At 35.8% G+C, this 21498-nt stretch overlaps 1 protein-coding gene across 1 annotated transcript; it reads right to left on the reverse strand.

Moving 5' to 3' along the window:
* Positions 1–277: 277 nt before the first annotated feature.
* Positions 278–13865, reverse strand: C6H11orf58 (chromosome 6 C11orf58 homolog). The gene is made up of 5 exons (XM_051967586.1): positions 13645–13865; positions 11205–11288; positions 4142–4202; positions 1889–1998; positions 278–772 (listed from the first exon to the last, which is right to left on the reverse strand). The coding sequence occupies exons 1-5, from the start codon at positions 13705–13707 to the stop codon at positions 536–538; spliced, it is 555 nt and encodes a 184-aa protein (XP_051823546.1). The 5' UTR covers positions 13708–13865; the 3' UTR covers positions 278–535.
* Between the last annotated feature and the right edge of the window lie 7633 nt (positions 13866–21498).

Below are 21498 nucleotides of genomic sequence, written 5' to 3' on the forward strand. Positions count from 1 at the left end.
ATTTCCATGATGAACAGTTCTACATCAAAGAATTATAATTAAAGAGGTATTTTTCTCATAAATGCACCATCACATTATCAAATGAACTTTATAAGAGGAAAACATTAGGGACCAAAAAAAAATAATAATAAAAAAATACAGCTATCAAAAACAGAAACACCCACAAAATAATACTAAGAAGTTTCAACAATGTTCCCCACATAATTTCATTAGAAGGAACTAAAAAAAGTGGGGGGGGGGAGGAAGAGGGAAGGAGTAGTTAGAGGGTAGATGATGATAATGTGAAAGGAAGCTGGGAATCATATTTATTTGTCTTTTGTACAATGCAACTCTTATATTTTACAAAAATGGATATAATCATGCCCATAAAATTGTAATTCATGGCATCTGAAAGCAAACACTCTTTGTAATTATTTAAAAGAAGGGCCTTTTTTAAAATTATAATACAAAGGTCTGTGCTATAGAAGCAGTCCTCCACTGTGCATTATAACAATAAGGCTTACTTTGAATACAAAGACTAATCACACATTCGGAGTTATGAACCACTGGATTTAACAAACATCATTTTGTAATTGCTCTTTGCATCCTTCTTAGCTTTGGGATCCTCCACTTCCTCTGGCTGTTCAGCAGTTTGTAGTTCTTCAGCAGATTCCTCTTTCTCAGACTCTGAATCGCTTTCAGAGTCCTCTGGACTTTCAGGGTCAGGTGAATCATCATCATCATCATCATCATCATTTCCAGCAGCGTCACCTTCCCCATCAGGATCCTCTAACTAAAAGTAAAAGAGATATATCCTTTTCATATTGGGATTTTGTTTTAGAGGCCTCAACACAGGAATCTGAAAAGCCTAACAGAAGTAAAGGATCTAGTCTCCGTGAAAGATTTAACTTACTTTCCTTCAACAAAGTTAATTCAATTCTACAAGGTTTTAAGGACAAAAAAGGGACTAACTTCAGCTTAATTATTCTAATAATACCATTTAGCATAAAATGTTATTTTCTAGTAATTAAACAGTAGTTATTAATTCATGGGATCTTAATGGATATCACTGTTCAACACCAGTAATATTAAGGATTAACATAGAACTCAAAGTGACAGAGAGGGACAAAATAATACAAACAAATCTGAGTCTTTATTAGTCAGTTAAAAAATTTTTTTGATTTAATTTGTAGGTGAAGTGTTTTATCTCCATCAGTAACTATTAAAGTTTCAAATAGAAAACAGGGCTGCATAATCTAGGATCTCTGTGGACCCGTAATAAGTCAGAAAACCACAGAATAGAATTATCTATGTTCTACTGTATTTTTATTTTGTTAACTATTTCTCCAGTTACATTTCAATCTGGTTCTGGCTATACTCTGTTGCAGGATATGACACCTCTTCTAGAACACAGCTCCAATTTTTAAAATTACCAGAACATATTATTATATTAGACTTACATTTAGAAAGCACAAATACTAAAGGGTGAATATATACTGTTATAAAGCATAATTCAGCAGAAAGAAAGTCTGATTTAAAAAAAAAAATCTTATTTATAAAGCAATCCTTAAATTAGGAGTCAAATACACAAGGGGTACATATAGGCCATAATACTCCAAAGTGAAGCTCAAACTTGATTAAAATATAGCTGATTTTAACACGCTGATATATATATATATATAAATGTGGTCTTCAGAGATACTTAAGTAATAACATAGCAGTTATTCTTATTAATTTCACTGCTTTAGATCATCTGTGAGCAGGAACCCATTTTCTTTTTAAAATACAACTCTCATATTAGTTTCTATATTTTCAACAATCTTGCAATCCCTAGGTTAGAACTGATTAACACTCATCAATTTTATTTACATGATGTCTTCCCAATGAATGAAAATAAGTTAATCACTACCTCACTGAAGCCAAGTCCACAATGTCGCCGATATCGCCCTGATAATTTACTGTCCATACTCTGTTGATACTGTGACTCCAGTTCTTCATTCATTTTCTTATCTTCTTCCCCTGCATGTCCAGTGTACTTTGGTTATGTTTCAGTCAAATTAATAAAAACATTTGATTACACAAAACAACCATAATACAGATGGCTATAATATACAGGGCTGATTTTTAAAAGTTATGATTTAATAATTACAAATTTCATGGATGCATCTGAATTCCACAAGAATTTACCCAACTGATCAAAAGGCTCAAACTTGGATATAAAAGAATTTTATTTCCTAGACTGGGACTAATTGTTGAAGCAAAACTCTCAATTTCAAAAAGCACTAAACCAACAATTCTAACCAGGCAAGCCAAGCATCATGAAGTTATAGTCTCAGAACTATAGTTTTGGAGTTGTTGCTTTTTTTTTTTTTTTTTTAATGGATTAAAAAAAAAAAAAAAAAGGGAAAGACCAAGAAGCTAAATATGTTTGTATTTTCTTTTGAAAATTAAACTTCCCCATTTTTCCTATAAACTCCTGAATTCCTTCCATTCCAAATGAAACACTGAAATGTGTTTTTATCAAGTATGTACTTTAAAAAGGTCCAATTTGTTAGTGCTATATCTTTATGCCTTCTCTGCATGAAAATTTACCCAACAGGCTAATACTTATGAATACCCCCTTTTATATGTGAATCTATAAAAGGAATTTCACTCTCTAGTAATCCGAATAACAATCATCTTCATTGTTATTCCCATCTCAATTTAAAACACTACAACCAGCAAGATTCTGTACCTTCTATGAAAGATCAAGAACTAGAAACTTTTCAAAGTTAAAATAATAAATTTAATTCGTTTTAGAGGCAGGTAGGCAAAACGGTAAGTCCATAAAATATAATGGATACTGGTGTTTTGCAGTATAAAGCTAAATAATTTTTTTAATTTAAAAAGCAAATTTAAATAATAATAATAATAATAATGATAATAAAACCATAGGATTTAGGACTATGAGAGACTTTAGAAATCATCCCGTTCAATCTATTCATCTGACAGATAAGCAAACTGAGACCTAGAACTGATGAATGATTTGGTCCCAGTCATACTAATTAAGTAGTAGGACCAAGGATTCAAAATGACTGCATAATCAAATTCTTTGTTTACATATAGAATGCAAACAGTTCTTGGTTTACACAAATTTGACTTAATATAACGAGCATTCTGAAAGAAAAATTGCATTCCAAAAAACCTACCAATGTGTTCTTTTACTATATAGAATATTGTTCTCTCCTTGGCTTGGTGAGCCCCTATGCCCTACATGGCCTCCATGTGTTACTTGTTTCTCTGTCTCTAGCTCCCATATGTTCTTGAACCATGCATGTGCTGGCCCCCCTCAACCATAGTTTCTTTCTGCCTCTTTCCTTCTATTTCCTCCTTTCCCACATCTGAGGACAAATTCATATTATATAAAAATTGCTTTTACATAGAGGAGGAATGTTCCATTTACATGAAGTGAGAACTATCTGTAAGGTTTTACCCAAATATCTGCCTCTCATTTTTTTCCAGTGTCTTTCCTAAGCAGTTTTGCTCAAATCAGAACTCATGCTGCAATTTTAACAAAGCAATCTTTGCCCTGCAACCTGAATAAAAATCATTTTAATTTCTTGAATATTTTTAGGGATTTTAATACTGAACTCTGATTAGGAGACTAATCATTAGGAGACTAATCCAATTTGTTGGTGGAATGACTTCATCGGAAGATCTAGGATCCAAATCTATTTGTCACGTGGGTGACCTTGGGCAAGTCACTGTACCAGATTGCATTTAGGTTTTCCAACTGAAAAGAAAAAAAAAAGGCGTAAAACTGGTATGGTTTCTAAGGTGCCTGCCAGCCCTGAATCCATGATTTCATTAATTTATCATGACTACTATCATTATAGATGTTTGTATAATGACAAAAGAAAACAATATCGTTCCATAATGACAGAGTGGAAATCTTTACATAGATGTAATCAACAATATGATCTTATTAAGAAAGATAAACATACAAAGTGGGAAGATAATAGAAACAAAATTGAACTAATACCTATATTAATTTTTTTTTTTAAGGAACTGTGCCTTGGCTGAAATTCCAGTCACTGGTCCAACTAATTCACATTAGAAGCTAGACTTCTGACATCACTACATTTTAAAACATCCTTACTTCGATTAAATTGTACATTCTTACCTGTTCTGAAGTGAGATGTTGATCTATGATCTCCTATAACAAGACGGCCAGTGTGTTCTTTCTGTTTAAAAGATGGAAAATTAAAAATCGTTCAAATAGCTTTACACAAATAATTCCATGTGGATTAAAAAGCTTCCAATGTCCATTACTATATTCTGATATATAACAAAATCTTATATCAATTAAGATCCCCTCAATGTATTTTGAGAGAGCATTTTGATTAGCCAGAAGTCCCCCAAATCTGCATTCAAAAAATATCTAAAGCTTTTGATTTTGTTTTTCAGAACTTGAGCAAGAAACTTTGCAAGATGTTGAAATATAAATTTTGATTATAAAATAGGCATAGAGGACCCTAGTAATTTGCAGCCTAGCTTATTATTAGTCTATCAAAAGTTAAAGCTTTTCTTCTAAGAGTAGAAAATATTAAATAAGAGTTATACATAATGATTTTACTTACAATTTCCCAAACTATTCTTAAGATTATAGCTCCAGAGGTGGTTTGGTGGATAGAGCACTGGGCCAGGAGTCAAAGAAAATGAGTTTAAATCAATCTGACACTTACTTGCTTCTGTGACCCTGCACAGTCACTTAAGTGGTCTGCCTTAGTTTCTTCATTACAAGAACCAAAATAGGAACCTTAAATCATGTAATTCAGCCCCCTCATTTGTAAGTGTGTCTCTGTGACAGATACTACCCTAAGCGCTGAGAATAAAAAGACAAAAATTACAAGTCCCTGACTTAAAAGACCTTATACTGAACTACATACAAAATTACCCCCGCCCCCCAGATAATTTTGGGAGTGTACCAGCAGCTGATCAAGTGCTACTTGAGTGAAGTCTGCCAGAGGTGAGGAGGAAGTGCATTGCATTTATGTGGGAAAGCCTGTGCAAAGGCATGGAGTTGAAAGTATTCGATGGAAAAAGGCAGAAGCCAGGTTGTGAAAACATTAAGCAGAGATTTAAAAAAAAAAAAAAAAAAAAAGACAATCAAAACTGAAGCAGAATTTTTTAAACCTATATTCAACATATTAAAACTATAGATTTAACATGAAGAAAATAAATGAGCTACAGAAAACACCTTGATTTACATTTTTCCTGTCATTCTTTAAACCTATCCATACAATAATTTTATCAGAACTCTCTTACTAATAGTTTCTATTGTTTTTAAAGTCCTACCTTCTCACCTTCTATAGCTTTTTTCCTAATTTTCTCCTCTTCCAAATTTATCTTACTTTGCTACTGTTACTACATACTTTTAAGTTGTCTATTTTCATGATGCTTCTTTGGAAAAGACTGTCACCCTGGATAAAATAAAGATCTATATATGATAAAGAAGTGCTCTAAAAGTACATAGTTGCAATATTAGTCAATACATTAGTATATGCTGTATGTTTTGATTTGTTTTGGTGATATAGGGTCCTTACAGCTTAAATATTTATGGGCAGTTTCAACGTTTTAACAGTTCAACAGTTTAACTTTCAGTATATTGCTCATCAAATACATTTTACTTCCCAACAATGCTGATGCTACACACTAAGTCTTTTCCCTTGTTATTTACCTTTCTACTTTAGGGAATCCCACAATAGGTCATTACTTGTAATGTTTCTCATGGGAATATATTTTTAAAAAAAAATCACATACATCATGAAGCTGTTAACATAATAATTTTGCTCAACACTAAAGGTTTATGCAAAATAATATTCCTTATTACCTGAATATATTAAGGATCTGTGGTTCAATAAGCATGGAAAATTCCAGGTCACAGACTTACAGGGATGGGATTTGAAGCTATGTCTCACTGATTTCCAACTAAACAACTATTTTTTATTCCTTACTATGTGCTTATTTCATCACTAGTCTTTGCTGATGATTTAACTTTAAAATACAATTAAAAAAGAAACTTCTCTGTACACAGGCACTTGCTAAATATTTCTGAGTTCTAATCATGTTAACTAATGCTCCTCTGAAGACAAATGCTTATACTGCTGTACTAGTGTTATTTATTTCAGGAGTGGTGAATCAGTAAAGACAAGAAATGTCTTGAAGGATATGATTGTAATCCCAGTAAATCTATAATGAATAAAAAGTTATCATAACCATGATTATCAAATTATAATAATCATCAAAAGAATCCATTAAATTTTCTTTTCATTATTTGTATAAATTTATTTCCATACATAAAATATCAATATAGAATAGTGATTTAGGTTGCTAGACTTTTAAGTTAGGAGGACCTGGATTCAAATCCTATTTCTGCCATCTAATGGACCACCAATTCCCCAAACTTTTTTTCCATCTATAAAATTGGGATAATACTTTTAATACCGGCATCCCATAGTTGATATAAAAATCAAATGAAAACTTACATTAAAGCACCCTGAAAACTTTAAAGGGTTATATTTATTATAATATTTACATTTCAACTGCTTCTCCAAGATTCTTTGTCCATTTCCACAACTAATATAGTTGTAGTATATACTGTTTTTATTCTTGCTTTACTTTGCTTTATTATTTATAACACATACTTTTTATATTACTCCTATCAGTTTTTGCTTAACATTATGATCTCATTAATGTATCACTATTTAACTTCTACTCTTAGCACATTTAGGTTTGTTAGGGTTTTCCCCCCTTCAGTTACCAAGCCTATTGCTAACCTTTGATTGTACAGCACTTTCTCCTCCTTTTCTCTAACATCTCTAACATTCATTCCCAACAACGTAAGCCATGAAGCCAAACTGGCCCCATATGGGGGTGATAAAATGTATATGGGTAAGTAACAACTTGTGATGTGTTGATGGAGCTTTATATAGTTGTTACATGATCATGTGTGCTGGTTAATTCTCTGATGTTTACTGATTTTTGGTATTGTTGTTAAAAGATATTTTCCCTTTAACTTGAAAAACTTGAGATGCCATGGAAAAACTGTTCAGTCTAAGATGATATAGAGGAATTGGAGGGAATACTGACACTGAGGAGCTAAGGTCATAAGTGAACGATTTAAAAAAAAATCTTGCAACCTCACTGAACCCATTATTAATAATACTGATTTTTCTAGGTATATTATCTCACTACCAGGTAATATTTTGACCTCATTTCAAAAGTTAACTTCTCTAATACTCTTCCTACCTTAATGAGATTGCTTATATTTCTAGTTTTGTGTTAAATGGTAGTCAAAATGGGAATACCTATGAATATAAAATTTTATTAAAGACTTCCTCTAAACCAACTTCTAAGATCTCATGATTTTGAAAAATGCTCGTTAATGATGTATTATTGATAGTTTTTTATTAATATTTAATCTGCTTTGCATATATATCATTTGCTTGGTTATAATGAATGAAAAATATCTATATATTGCTATATACTGTTGGCACATATTTTAGTTGGTAATTTTACAATTGAAATTTTCTTTTAAATATTTTTTGCAAGCTCTTAAAATCAACACCATATATTGATACTTTCAGAATTAATCTGAAGTTCAAGCTTCTTTATCCTATTGTCCAAGTCTTTTATACTGTTTTTCTTATTCATTAATCAATCTGTTTAAGTTTTGTAGTTTATTTTATTTTAATATTTAGGACTTGGTATGTTAATCATGGCTTCACCAACTTTGCAAGTTTTTTTTTTTCCCTACATGGTCCTGCATTTTTGTTAAATGTTCTTATCTTTTTCTAGAAAACTCTGACCCTGGTCCCTTATTGTGATAAAAATGACTCTCATTTTTGAAGTCTATACTATAGGACAAGTTTTGGTAGATTTTACCAAGATGGAAAGGTTTCAAATACACATCTAATGTAAAACTATCCACAAGAAGGCTTACCATGAGGAGATTATTATTACTTTTTATGACTAACCGCAAATAGTTAAAAATTCAAAATGGGCTTTGGTCTTCAAGACCTATTTATGCTTCTGAATTGATAGTGGGAGAAAAGGGGGCAAAAAAATGTTATAAATAATACAACATAGACTGTCTATAAAGATTAATTTTACTATTTATATTTTTAATGTATAATTTTTTAAATCAACAACTGACACTCTAACAAACTATATATCGATAGTCTTACTTTAACTAAAACTGAAATATATAACAAATTATATACATCAGTGAGGACTTCTCAGTTTTCTTCAAAAAGTAAATAAAGGAGTTGATTTTACTATTTCCCACCCAAAGGACATTTAGTTACCTTATGTGATCAATATAAACAAATACATCAGCATAAGATAACTGCAATGTATGCTAACATTTATTGAAGAGAATTAAATAGAAAATATGACAAGTATTACCCAAAGTGAACTAATATAAAACTGATACTAAACCAAAAGAAGGTAACAAAAAAGTATGTGGTAAAATAAAGTATGACATTAGGACAGCAAAAAGGCAAAAGATATGCAAATTTTTAAGAAGCCTCCCTCCAATAAACTATCAATACTTGCTTTTAAAAAGAGAGCTATAGAGGGTACTGGATGTGGTAAGCATCAATTGGCATCAGAAAAAAAAAAAGAAAAAAGAAAGTGCCTATTATCTTAGACTCCCATCTACAAATTCGACTCATGTTGTACCTTAATGGAACTTCTTATATAAAGAGCAACCATTTGTGAATCAGCTGTTTATAAAGATTACTGAGTAGGTTAGAGCAAAGGTGAAAACAAATACCAAATTTGAAAATATAACTTGAACAGATATAACTTCAGCTCCAAATAAGCTGAGTGGGGAAAAAAGTTTCAAGTTATCACCATTTCGCAGAAAAATGAATACAAAACAATTGCTATACTAAATTCTGAAATGGCTTTTGAGAACAAACATCCTCCTTACCATGGAAAGAATTATGGGAGTTAAAGGCACCATCAATTTGTGGCATAAAATTATCCACAAATGCTATATGGAAAATGTTGTAAGACTACCAGCAACACAAACTCACCAGACAGTGAAAAATCTTTTAATTTATTAAAAAAAGAAGAGAGAGAGAAACTTGGTTTTAAGATTTAGCTAAGTCAACTTACCACAAAAAAATTAATATACTGAAAGAGAACAAACCAAATATGAAAAAGGCCATTTTCCAATGTTTAAGCCGTTAACAAAATTAAATGACAATAGTCATTTGGGCTTGATTACCTCAGCATCCAAGTGAGGACATGGTACTTAGAAAGATGAAGTTGAGAATAGAGACTGAACTTGATCACTACCTATCACAGTGATTTGGAAGCAACATAATTCTAAAGGTACTCAGAGATTACTTTTAACACTCTTCAAAATGAAAAAGATTCCAAAAGAAGGAAATGTCCTCTCCCCAGATGTTATTACCAACTATCAAAAAAAAAAAAAAAAAAAAAAAAGCTGAAGTGAAATTAACACTACCCAAAAGCCTAGTTTATCATTTTATCATTTCCATATTTTTAAAAGAATAGGATATATTGATTTTTTTGATGAAAATAGAAAGAAATTGATATACTTTAGAATCTAATTTTTTACAGATCATATTTTAAAACCAAACTGATTAAAATATAAAACTTTACCACATTTATTGGTTTTAGAAAAAAGTATTTTTAAACAAAGTATCCTATACTTTCATATAAGATTCTGACATATATATGATATTATAGCAAAGTTCAATTTATGCAAGTTCAGTAAATGAAAGGACATGGGGAAGAGCTCTTAAATATAGATAAGTATGAGCTGAAGGTAATTTTTAGACTAGTTAGAAATGCTTTTTAAAAAAGTTGATTATATTAGAATTTTTTGGAAGGAGGTAAAGAATACTTCTTGTCTCACTGTTTTATTAACTATTGGGGACCTATTATTTTATGGCCTGTTTGGACTCTGGGTAGCAACTTTATATTTCCCAGAGTACTAATTTACTTGCACCACTTGTTAACAAAAACTTATTGAATATACTTCACCAATATTCAATTCTCTGATTCCCTAAACTGGATGCCAATCTATCTTGTGGTCTGCTTTGCAAGAAACTAATCAAAGCAGGTTAAGATGTAGGGCTGCTATTTCCTTTTGAGGAGAAACTAGAACACCAAAGTTCAAGTAGTTTTTTTTTCTGAAGTGAGGATTTTGATTTGTGCTTTTCCTACCTGCTTTGAAAGCTAGTGGGGAAAGCACAGGTATTCCTGGGAGCGGCAGGAGCAGAGCATCTTTGTTACCACTGCTGGAAAGGGAAGGCTCATCAGGAAACTTAAGTTCTTAGCAGAATGTGAGGGGGATAGTGGTTTTGTTATGGGATAATGTGTGCATCTAAGTTCAGAATGCAGAGGAGCCTATCTAGTGAGGGACTTTGCTTCCAGATGATTGCAAAGCAAGAAAACTGTTTTCAAACTTTTTGTAAAATTAAAACCATCTAATTCGTATGATTAGTAGTGTGTTAGAATAGGATTTAGGTATATGTCAAAAATAACTAACGTTTCCCATAGATTTGCAAAGTGATATATATATACACATAAATATACAAAATCTCATTTAATTTTCATAACTACCTTGGGAGACGAATGTTATCCTCATTTTACAAATAAAGAAACTGAGACAGGTGGAAGTTAAAAGACTTTCCCAAGGTCACCTATTTGTTAATTGTCTGAGGCAGAATTTGACCTAGCTTTTCCTGAGTGAAAATTCTAGCATTCTCTTTCTATGCCATCTGGATGTCCCCAACAATTGTTGAACCAACACCACATGAAATATCCCTTTATTTTCATTCACCAAATATATTGGTTTGCTGCTTGGGGAGGCTCATCTCTTTTGTCACATCATCCTTTTTTACCTTAGTTATCAGATCAATAATTTGACAAATTATTATCAATTTAGCAAAGTTGTCAACCTTATAACATCAGGATCTGAGATATGAAAACAATCAATAAAGCTCTCCCTTAGGTAGGCCAGTTCTCCCCTCACATTTTAGTATAACATTTCTGATTAGTTAATAAGACACAACAATGGAATAAGGAACAACAACTTCCTTTTTCCTTTTGATCAAACTATTTTCACCTTGTGACATTAAAAAAATTATTTTCACTAAAAAGCTATTTAAAAAATTCAAGTGATTCCCCCTTTCCCAACTCACCTTTCCAGCTCCCATTAGTCTTAAGAACTTTTGTTTTCTCTCTTCATTGCCCAGGTCAGCTGCCTCCCAGTTGCTAGAACCAATCTAGACAAAAAATTACCAGATTAGGGCCCTTTTTTGGGGGGAGGAGAAAGGGAGAAAGTGCTATAGTAACATGTATGTACTTGGAAATGAAAAAAAAATTAGCCTAAATTTTCTATGTAGTTTAGGCAAGAAAACTAATAACCAAATTTGCTGCAAACATAAGTGTGTGTGCATCACTTTTTCAAATTAAGTACGTTCATTTTAAGTACTATCAAGAGAAATGAATGCCATTTACCTTTTGTACCCTCTCTTCTCTTTTCGAGTTGACAAAGACAATGATAAAATATTACTGAATTTTAACTTTGACTAATGATGCTATTGCATATGCAACAGATAGTTTTCTTTGCTCTTAGTGTTCTATTTTCATTTCTCTGAAGAGTTTATTTACTCTGATGGTTTCAACTACCATTTAGATTTCGGTTAATTCCCAAATCTCTATCTATACCCAAGTTTTTGACCTTTTTCTGATCCCTTAATTTCCCTAAACCTAATGTTTAACATGTTTTAAATAAAATATGTACATGCACACACACCTTTCCTTTCCCCAACCACTACTTAAACTACAATTCCTTTCCAAAGTTCTAATTTCGAAGAATAAATTCAATATCCTTTCAGTTCTTCAGGATCACTTTTTGGGAATCACATTCAAATTTTAACCTTATATCATTTTTAGTCATTGTCACCCTGATTCTTGCACTGAAGGAACCAACAGCAAGATTATATTCAAAGTGTTATTTTACTTTCCTGAGAAAATTCACAATCCGGCCACTCTTCCCTTTAATAAACCTTTTAAGACCACAAGCTGCCATTTTTACCTCACTCCTCTTGGAAACTAGTTACTCCTATATCTCACTTATACTTAGGATTCAAATTCTTTCTAACCAGTCCGAATACTCTTAGTTTTATGGCATCCAACCCTTTCCATGAGATTACCTAAACTACCTTCCCTTACCTAAGTGACTGATTCACCATCTCTGTGAAGTTCCCCGATCAACTCAAAAATCATCGGGAGTTAGTTCCTCTACTTCCCTCAACAGTAAGCACTTCTTCATTTATATGGCTGAAAGGATTTAGCCTATACTACTTTGCATATAACAACTGCTCAAAAACAAACAAACCCCCAAACAAAATAACAAAACAAAAAACCCTTAGTTCACCTGGATGTTTTCAAATTTCTGGCTCACTTCAAATATAAATTAATTCACATCAGTTTTAAAGAATGCTTACGTTTAGCAAACTTTCTCGTCTATAGTAATTAAAAATTTTAATTAGGTCTCCTTAAAAGGTAAGTACATACACTCCATTAAGTAACAAAAATTCATCTTCCTAAGAAGTTTGGGTATTTATTGGATACCAGGAGATAAACTTTTGAATTGGAAAAACTCGATTTCAACTTCAAGAATAATGTGTGGTTCAATTACCGCTCTATATTTAACCGAAGAGAATGCTTTCTTTAACATGGCAGCCAAAGTATTTTAAAACACAGGTTAATTTACTCCAAGTACTGGTTCTGAAAATGAAGACAATTCAGGGTTGTTTTTTTTTTTTTTTTTTTCATAAGTGGAGGGCAGCAAAGTGTCCAAGCACCAGAATCTTTTTAAAACAAATTTGCCTCAAAAAACTGTCTTCCCCCCAACATTTCGGACTCACTAGAGGTCTCCGAGAATCCCTGACAACATCCACCTTTTGCCACTTTCCAGAGAAGCAGCCGAGACCTTTCTGCCTATTCGGGAGCTGTCCCACGTTAGCAGCAGCAGCCTTAGCAAAATGCACCAGACGCGAGGGCTTCTGCACATGGCTCCCGGAGGGGGAGACAGACGGAGCCCGGCCGGAGCCCTCGTCGTCACCCCCCCACCCCCCACACTAACTATGAGGATGCAACGTCCAGAGCTCGTGCATTCTTAAGAGTTAACTCTGGGCAGCCCAAGTCTAGACGAGCAATAAACGTGCAAGGAGACCTTCGCCGCCTTCGTAGCTGCTGAACCCCGGCCATCCCGCTCCCCTCCAAGTGCCCGGCGGGGGAAGAGCGCTCCCGAGGGCCAATCCGGCCCCCCGCATCCTCTAGGCGGGGGCCTCAGACGCGCACCTCCCACAAAGGAGAAGCTCGGAGGCGCACGCGCTCGCGCCCCTGACGGCCGGGGTGGGGAACCCCTTCACCTCTCATAGCCCAAATTAAAGACGGGTCGCTCTCAGCGCCTCCCCACCCCCACCCCCACCGTTCCGAGGAAGGCCGAGGGAACCGCTCCCTCCTCAGCCCACTCTTTCCAGTTCCGCTCCCGGGCCTCCGACACACGAGTAGGCCTCGTTAGCTGGCCTTCCCCTTCCCCCATCCCCCGCCCCCGCCATTGTTATTTACATCGTCGTCAGGGGAGGCTGAGCGCTTCACCCCGTGCGGGTGGGATTCTCGGGCTGCACTCATCCTCCCGCCGACCCCGTCAAGGGGAGCGCCGAGGCCGCCCACTGCTTTCCTCCTCTGCCGCCGGGACTCACAGCCCGCTTCCGTAGCCCCAGCTCAGCGCCGTTCAGGATCGGGGGGTGAACCGGGCCTCCTCAGCGAGCGTCGTCGCCGCGCTCCGCCCACGCCACCGACGCGACGCTCGTCCTTTCCTCCCCATCCCCCCATCCTAGCCGAAACGCTCTGGGAATTGTAGTTCTCTGGCTCGATCGTCTGTGACAGAAACAAAGAGCGTTAGCGGGGAGAAGGACTACAACTCCCAGGAAGCCATGCGGTGCTCTCGCGCTGAGTGGCGGGAGTGCCCTCGGAAGCTTCGCCTTCTTCGGCCATTCTCGAGGTTGCGCCCGAGACGGAACTTTCTGTGTTCTGTGCTGCGCACGCGAGGCGGCCTTTAAGGCAGAGCTATCGCTCTGGTCGTCTCAGTTGTCGTTATAACCTCCCTCCCCTGGTTTTTAAGTTCAGTAACATATGGTCATCCTGCAGGGTCCCGGATAAAATCTTTTAAAAAAAGAAAATGGCTCCTAACCCTCTGGAGCTTGTGCGGGCGTGGACTTGACTCGTTGTCCGGGGTGGCTTCCTAAAAGGCCTCGCTTCCCAGGCTCGGGGTTACACTCGTTTCCCCTTTTGTTTGTGTAGAAGTGTAGTTAGGCGGGAGCAATCCCGACTACCTGCTGAGGAGCGGGGTGGGGAAGGAGACGTGTCTCTGATTAGGGGTTGGTGGGGGTGGGGTAGAGCAACAAAGGCGGAAGGAGTCGGACGCTCGCCCCAGGGATCTAGGCTCAGCCTAGGTGCTGAGGACAGTCACCGAGGCCTTCTAGTCCAGTTCCACTATCTCCATTTTGCAGAAGAGAAAAAAGTCAGCTAGGTGCCCGGCACTGTGCTTGCTTAGCGGTGGAGATGCAAAGAAAGGCAAAAGCCGTCTCTGCCCCCGAGCCAAATCTAATGGGGAAGACTGCGTGCAAATAACTATGTACTAACAAGGACATCACAATTTGAAGATAATAGAAGTAGCTAGCAAAGTCCACAATAATAGCTAAAAGTCTCAGTTTTAGCTTTCAATAACTAAACTGCGCTTTTATACCGCTTTGTAAACCTCTTTAAAGTTGGCAAACCGCTATACATATACTAACTTCATTCTGACACTCACCTCGGATGGTGGGTGCAATGGGCACATTTTACAAATGAAGAAACGGAGGTACGGGTTATGATTTGTCCATTCACATAACTAGAGGGATCAAGTCTGCCCTGCTGCCCCCTAGCTGCTCAGTAATAACAAGTTTTAAGTCCTTACTGAGTGCCAGATGGACCAAGTGCTGTGGATACAAATTTACATAGTTCTTGAATGTTTGCAAAGCAGCATTGCGTTATTTCACTTGCTCCTCACAGGATCCCATGAAGCACATACTATTAATGGATATTAATAATTTTATAATTATTATTATTTTATAATTTGGGAAACAGGCTGGTTGCGTCACTTTTGTAGAAAATCACACAGCTGGTAAGACTGAGGCAGAATTTAAACTCGGGTCTTCCCGACATCCCCACTAGCTTTGTAGACCCTGCACGACCTCGGTGCCTCTGTAAACACAGAAGCAAGGTCCCTTCCCTCAAAAAGCATTTATTAAGTGCTGGGCATAGAAAGAGCCCCTGCCCTCAAGAGCTTATAGTCTGCTAGGGAATATACAGGTATGCAGATAAAAAAATACAAAATAAATACAAAGGAATTGGATTTGGGGGAGTCTAGAAAGGCCTTTTGGTGGAAGTGGTACTTGAATTAAAACCTGAAGGAAGCCAGAGGTTCTAAGAAGCATGGAGGAGGTAGGATAGGTTCTAGGCGTCAGGGATAACCTGTTGAAAGGCACTGAGACAGGCCGTGGAATGTCCCAAATAGAGAACAGCTTGGGGTGGGGGTGGAGGGCCAGAAAGAAAATAAATGATCAACCTGGAAGGATAAACTTGAGCTGGGTTGTGAAAGGCTTTAATTCTGAGAGTATTTCTATTATTGCCTTGAGGCAATAGAAAGATGGGGCATCTTATTGAACAGAGGAGTGACAGGTGAGATCTGTATTTTAAGATTTTTTTTTTCCTGAGGTAAAGGGGGATAATGATTTGCCCAGTGTCACACAACTAGGAAGTATTAAGTATCTGAGATCAGATTCGAACTGGGGTCTTCCTGACTTCAGGGTTGGTGCTCTAACCACCCTTAGCTGCCCTGGAATCTTTACTTTTCAAGCTGTGATGAGGCTGGATTGAAGGAGGATGCAGGGAAAGCAGCTGAAGGGCCCTGGTGATTGTCTAGACTAGAGGTCTTTTCTAAGGTCCCAGGAAGTGAGTAGCAAAGCCAGGATATGAAACCAGGTCCTCTGATGACAAATGTAGGACTTTTCTCACCTCAGTTTGATAATTATGGTAGAAACTTTTTCAAAAGTGTCCAGTGGATCTCTATTGCATTTAGGATAAAAAACACATTTCTTAGCTAAGCACTATGAAGCTAAGCCCTTCACAATCTGGCTCTAGCCTACATTTTCAGGCTTATTTCACATGAGTGACTTTCATGCACTAAGCTTTTCAGTCACACTGGCCTTGCTCTTTCCAAGTTGATATTTTTGTTTGTTCTTGTTTAGTTGTGTCCAGTTCTCTGTGACCCATTTTGGGTTTTTCTTGGCAAAGATACTGGAGTGGTTTCCCATTTCTTTCTCCAGCTCATTTTACAGATGAAGAACTGAGGGTTAAACTCATTTAACAGAAGTCACATAGCCACTAAGTTTCTGAAGCCATATTTGAACTCAGAGAGATTAGACTTCCTGACTCTAAGTTGGTATTACCTTTCCCCCAATCCATGGAATACACTCCTTCCCTCTTAGAATTCCTCACTATGTCCCAGTAGAATGAATGTAAGATTTTTAAAGTCAGGGACTGTTGTCCATTTTGTTTTTGCATCCCTAGACACATCCCTAGCATCCCTACCTTTGCATATAGTAGGCACTTAATAGTTGCTCATTTGAATTAGGACCTGTATCACTAAAGCTGATCTGAAGCTTGAGGGCTGTATTTTGCACATAGTTTTTTTTTTTTTTTTTTTTTAATTCCTTACTACTTTGGAAGTTGGCTGAACTAACTAAAGTGAGTCTAACTAAACTTCATCCCAAAAAACCCACAAAATCTCAGAGTTCCAGGAGATCTTTGAGGTCATCTAATCCAACCTGCACTCTACAACACTCCTGAAAAGTGATTAGACAAAATGTAGGAAGTCCTATGTTTGATCCAAATCCAAATCCTAATGGAGCTGGAAAGAACTTCAAAAATTCCTCTACTCAGATTACCCCTCCTTCTCATTTTACAAGACTAGAAAAGTTGAGGGATTTGCCCAAAGTCACTATGATTAGAATTTGAAACTTCTGACTCCAATCCAGTTGGACTAATGTAAGTTTTTGATGGGAGCAGTGATTCCTTTATTGACATGAAGTTTAGTTTCTGTATGCAAACCTCTCCAGTGTAGATAATTTAAGATATCAGATAGCCCATAGAACAGTATAAAAACTCCAAGTTGGTCTAATTCTTTAATAATTATGTTGCCAGAAGATCACATGTTCTGTTCAAGCTTTCAGACTGAGCAAAATATAAAACAATGATTTATTCTTAGAATAGAAAACAACTTCTATGAGTGCAGATGGAAGAAGCAGCATCCTAACTTGCTATGAGAATGGCTCCCATGCTAGAGGAGGGAACAATACTAATGATAACCAAATCCTCACACCTTTTCACAGCTCCTGGAAATTATTTCGTGGTTGTGGATTACTACTTATTCACAATAAATTCAAATCCTGCTGGACCCTATATTTCTATTATTAGTTGTATAATAATTCAGTTCTAATTTAATTCAATTAACCAAACATTTATTATATCTACCATGTGTAAATCTTGGCAAATAGAAGGAGAAGAAATAGAAACAAGAATCAGATTTTATATTCTGAGACTCAGAGATCACTGCATACAAGGGACTACAGTCATGAAATTTAAAAACACTTGCTCCTTCGAAGGCAAGCTATGGAAAATCTGGACAGCATACTAAAAAGCAGAGACATCACCTTGCTGACAAAGATCTGTCTGGTCAAAGAAGTTTTTTCCAATAGCAATGAACGGCTTCTGGAGTTGAACTATAAGTAAAGCTGAATGCAGCAGAATTGAAACTTTCAAATTGTGGTATTGGAGAAGGCTTCTGAGAATCCCTTGGACATCAAGGAGATCAAATCAGTCAATACTTAAAGGAATTAATTTAGGTTATTCACTGGAAGATCAAATACAAAAGCTGAAGCTTAAATATTTTGAGAAGGGACTCTCTGGAAATGCCCCTGATATTAAGAAAAATTGAAGACAAAAGGAGAAAAAACAGCAGGTGAGATGGATAGATATCATAAAAACAATGAACATGGAAACAATGAATTTGGACAGACTTCAAGAGATAGTGGAGGATAGAAGGGACTGGATTACTATAATCCATGAGGGTCACAAAGAGTTGGACATGACAACGCCTGAACAACAACAAAAAAAATGTGTAAGTATGCTCAGCACTGGGTATAATAACCCATATATAGCATTTTAAAGTTTGCAAAGCACTATGTATATCATCTCTTTTGATAATCCTAATAGTCCTATGAAATAGAAATTAATATTATACCCATTTTATAAATGAAGAAATTGGTACATAAAGACAAAAATGGAATTCACATTCTGCTATGGAATATGCCATATCCAGAAAAAAATAAGTAAAAGATAATCTGAGGAAGGAGAAAAAACTAAGACTGAGCTGAGCTTTGAAGGAAGTTAGGGATTCTAAAAGACAAGAATCAAGTAGGAAATTCATTCTAAGCATGAGGGATAGCTTGTGTTTAGTTGGGATCAGAGGATCTTTACCTGAGATCTGGAAGGGAACTCAAAGATCATTTTAGTCATTTTTTTCTTTTATAAATAAGGATACTGAGACCCAGAGAGGGTAAGTGATAAGTCTTTGGTTACACAGACTAAAATTCACACCAATACCCTTAATTCCAAATTCAGTGTTACTCTCATGGAAGAGGGAGGAAGTGGGATGCCAAATCTAAAGATTTTCCTTATTTGTTTAGCTGGAAATGTATGTCAAAAGGTATGATGTAAAACAAACCTGGAAAAGTAGGCTGAAATCATATATTGTGAAGTCCTTTAAATGACAAGCTGAAGATTTTGTATTTTGTCCTAGAGGCAATAAGAGAAGACTTATGGTGCTGGGAACCAAGGGAGAGGTGTGTGTGTGTATAAATATATATTTATATTTATAGGCCAGATTTGTGGTTTAGGAAGATTGCTTTGGCAGAGTATGAAAAATGGATTGGATTGGGGAGAGACTGGATGCTGGGAGACCAATTAGGCAATTACAGTATTCTAAGTGAGAGGTAATGAGAGCCTGAACAAGGGTGTTTTGTAAAGTGAGTGGAAAGAAGGGGATAGATGCAGAAGATCATAGGGGTAAGAGGAGTTGATAAAATTTAGCAATTTCTTAGAATAGGAAGAGAACTGAGGATTGCACAAGGTTGTAAACCTGGTTGGCTGGCAGGATGGTGCTGCTCTCAAGAGAGTGAAATTTGGAAGAAGAGCAATTTTAAGGAACTTGATAATGATCTTTATTTTCAGCATACTGTATTGAACTTGATATGTTGCTGGACCATCCATCAGGTGGAGGATTCTAGGAGGTAATTGGTGGTATATACACACATAAATATATATATGTAGGGTGGCTTGGATGTGAATCATGCCTTAGGCAATAGCTACCAGTCCTTTGGCAAAGTGATATAACCCTTTTAAAACTCAGTATCATCATCTGCAAAACGTGGATTACAATCCTTCAACTAGTCACCTCATCTGGTTGTTGTGAAGTACTTTGTAAACTATAAAAACACACACACATTTTTTGTGTGTATGCATATATATACACACAGAGAGCAATATCTCTTTTCATGTATATAATATACACATATACTATATATGTGTGTATGCATAGACATATACAGAGAGTGATATTTCTCTTCAAATATATACACAGAGAGAGCAATATCTCTCTTCATATATATTTATACACACACACATATATGTATACACTGTAAATACACAAAGCCACCCTACACTGCAATATTTTTGGTATACTTATATTTGTGTTGCTGTTGTTCCTCCTTTGTTCTGGAATGACATCAGAAAGGTAACGTTTTGACTTGCATTTCAGTGAGGTAGGATTATGTTACCAATCTTGTTCCTCCAGAGTTTCTGAAGTCTAGTGAAGATACACACCCAGACAATTGGTGATGGCCCCAGATGCAATGGGAATCTTTGGCCTTTTTAAGCTAAAGTCTTTCCCAGTCACTTGTATACTAAAAATAAACAAAACAATCACCCCTCAAACAATGTTCTTTATTAATGCTCTAAATAGTCACTAATGGGAAAGCTTTGCTAAGCCATTAAAAAGTCTGTGGTTTTGTTCTGTTCCCTTCTTTAATGGAATTATTGAAATCTGCCTAAGCCAAACATGAAAAAAGAGAAACATGCTAATGGTCACATGTAAAATGATAGAACTGTCAGCATTTATCTCATTGTCATTATACTGAAGAGCAGGTAAAGGTAAATTGGGATAATGGCGCAAATGGAGTTCCCAGAAGTTGTAGTGGATACCCAATGTAGTCTTATGTGGTGCAGAATGAGGAAGGATTTAACAAAGGAGAATGTGACTATCTAATGTAATATTCACAAGGATCATCACCTTTAACTGAACAAATATAACATGCCTGAAGAAGAAATAAGGGTATTTACTCCATTTAGATATATCTGCTGTTTGTTATCTAAGAATGAAAAAAGGTTCTTAAAAACAGTTATTTCAGGAATAGACAGAGAAGCCAAACCAGTCAAGAGAATAAATAAATCATGTAAATAATAGCCTATGGAACTATACCTAAAACAATACTTTTTAAATAGTAGGTGATTGAAAATAATTATTGATGATGATTGAGGAGAAAGTGAAAGACATAGCAATCTACCAAAGTACCAAATACTATTTTAAAGTTGTATAGTTATTATTTTTTATTACTTCATATATTCTTGGTTGTTTTTTGTTTTTTCGGGTTTTTTTGGCTTTTGAAGGGAAAGAGAAGAGAAATTTTCTTCCTATCAAACTACTCCAAAACAGTTATTATTGAAACTTGTTAACCTTGAACATCAGAATCAGTATGTATAGAGATCTTTAGTCACTGGATTAGGTAAATTAGTTCCCTTGTTGTGTTCTCATTTTATATTAAGCAGTGAGCTGGTACAATGGATAGAGTTCTGGGCCAGGAGTCAGAATAGCGTGAGGCTGAATTCAACCTTTCACACTTACTAGTTTATGTGATGTTGAACAAATTATGACTTTATTTGCTTGTTTCTTCAGTTATAATTTGGGGATAATAATAGCATCTACTTCCTAGGGTGGTTGTGAAGGGATAAATATTTGGCATGTGGTAGGTGCTTAAAAAATGCTTTTTTACTTCCTTATATACTTTAAATTGTGTTTGTATACATCAAATGAAATGGAAGGTATATACAATTATCTATCTCTTGCAGGCCAGTTACTTTCTTCTTAGTTTTACCTAGAAGCTTGAAAATAGCTTTTTAGACTGTGAGTCAAAAAATCTAGATTTGAGAGGTAACTGCACTACTTAGTAGCTGTGTCAGGAAACTCATAGAAAGACAAAGATT

Source organism: Antechinus flavipes, chromosome 6, assembly GCF_016432865.1.
Source record: "Antechinus flavipes isolate AdamAnt ecotype Samford, QLD, Australia chromosome 6, AdamAnt_v2, whole genome shotgun sequence".
Taxonomy (NCBI): domain Eukaryota; kingdom Metazoa; phylum Chordata; class Mammalia; order Dasyuromorphia; family Dasyuridae; genus Antechinus; species Antechinus flavipes.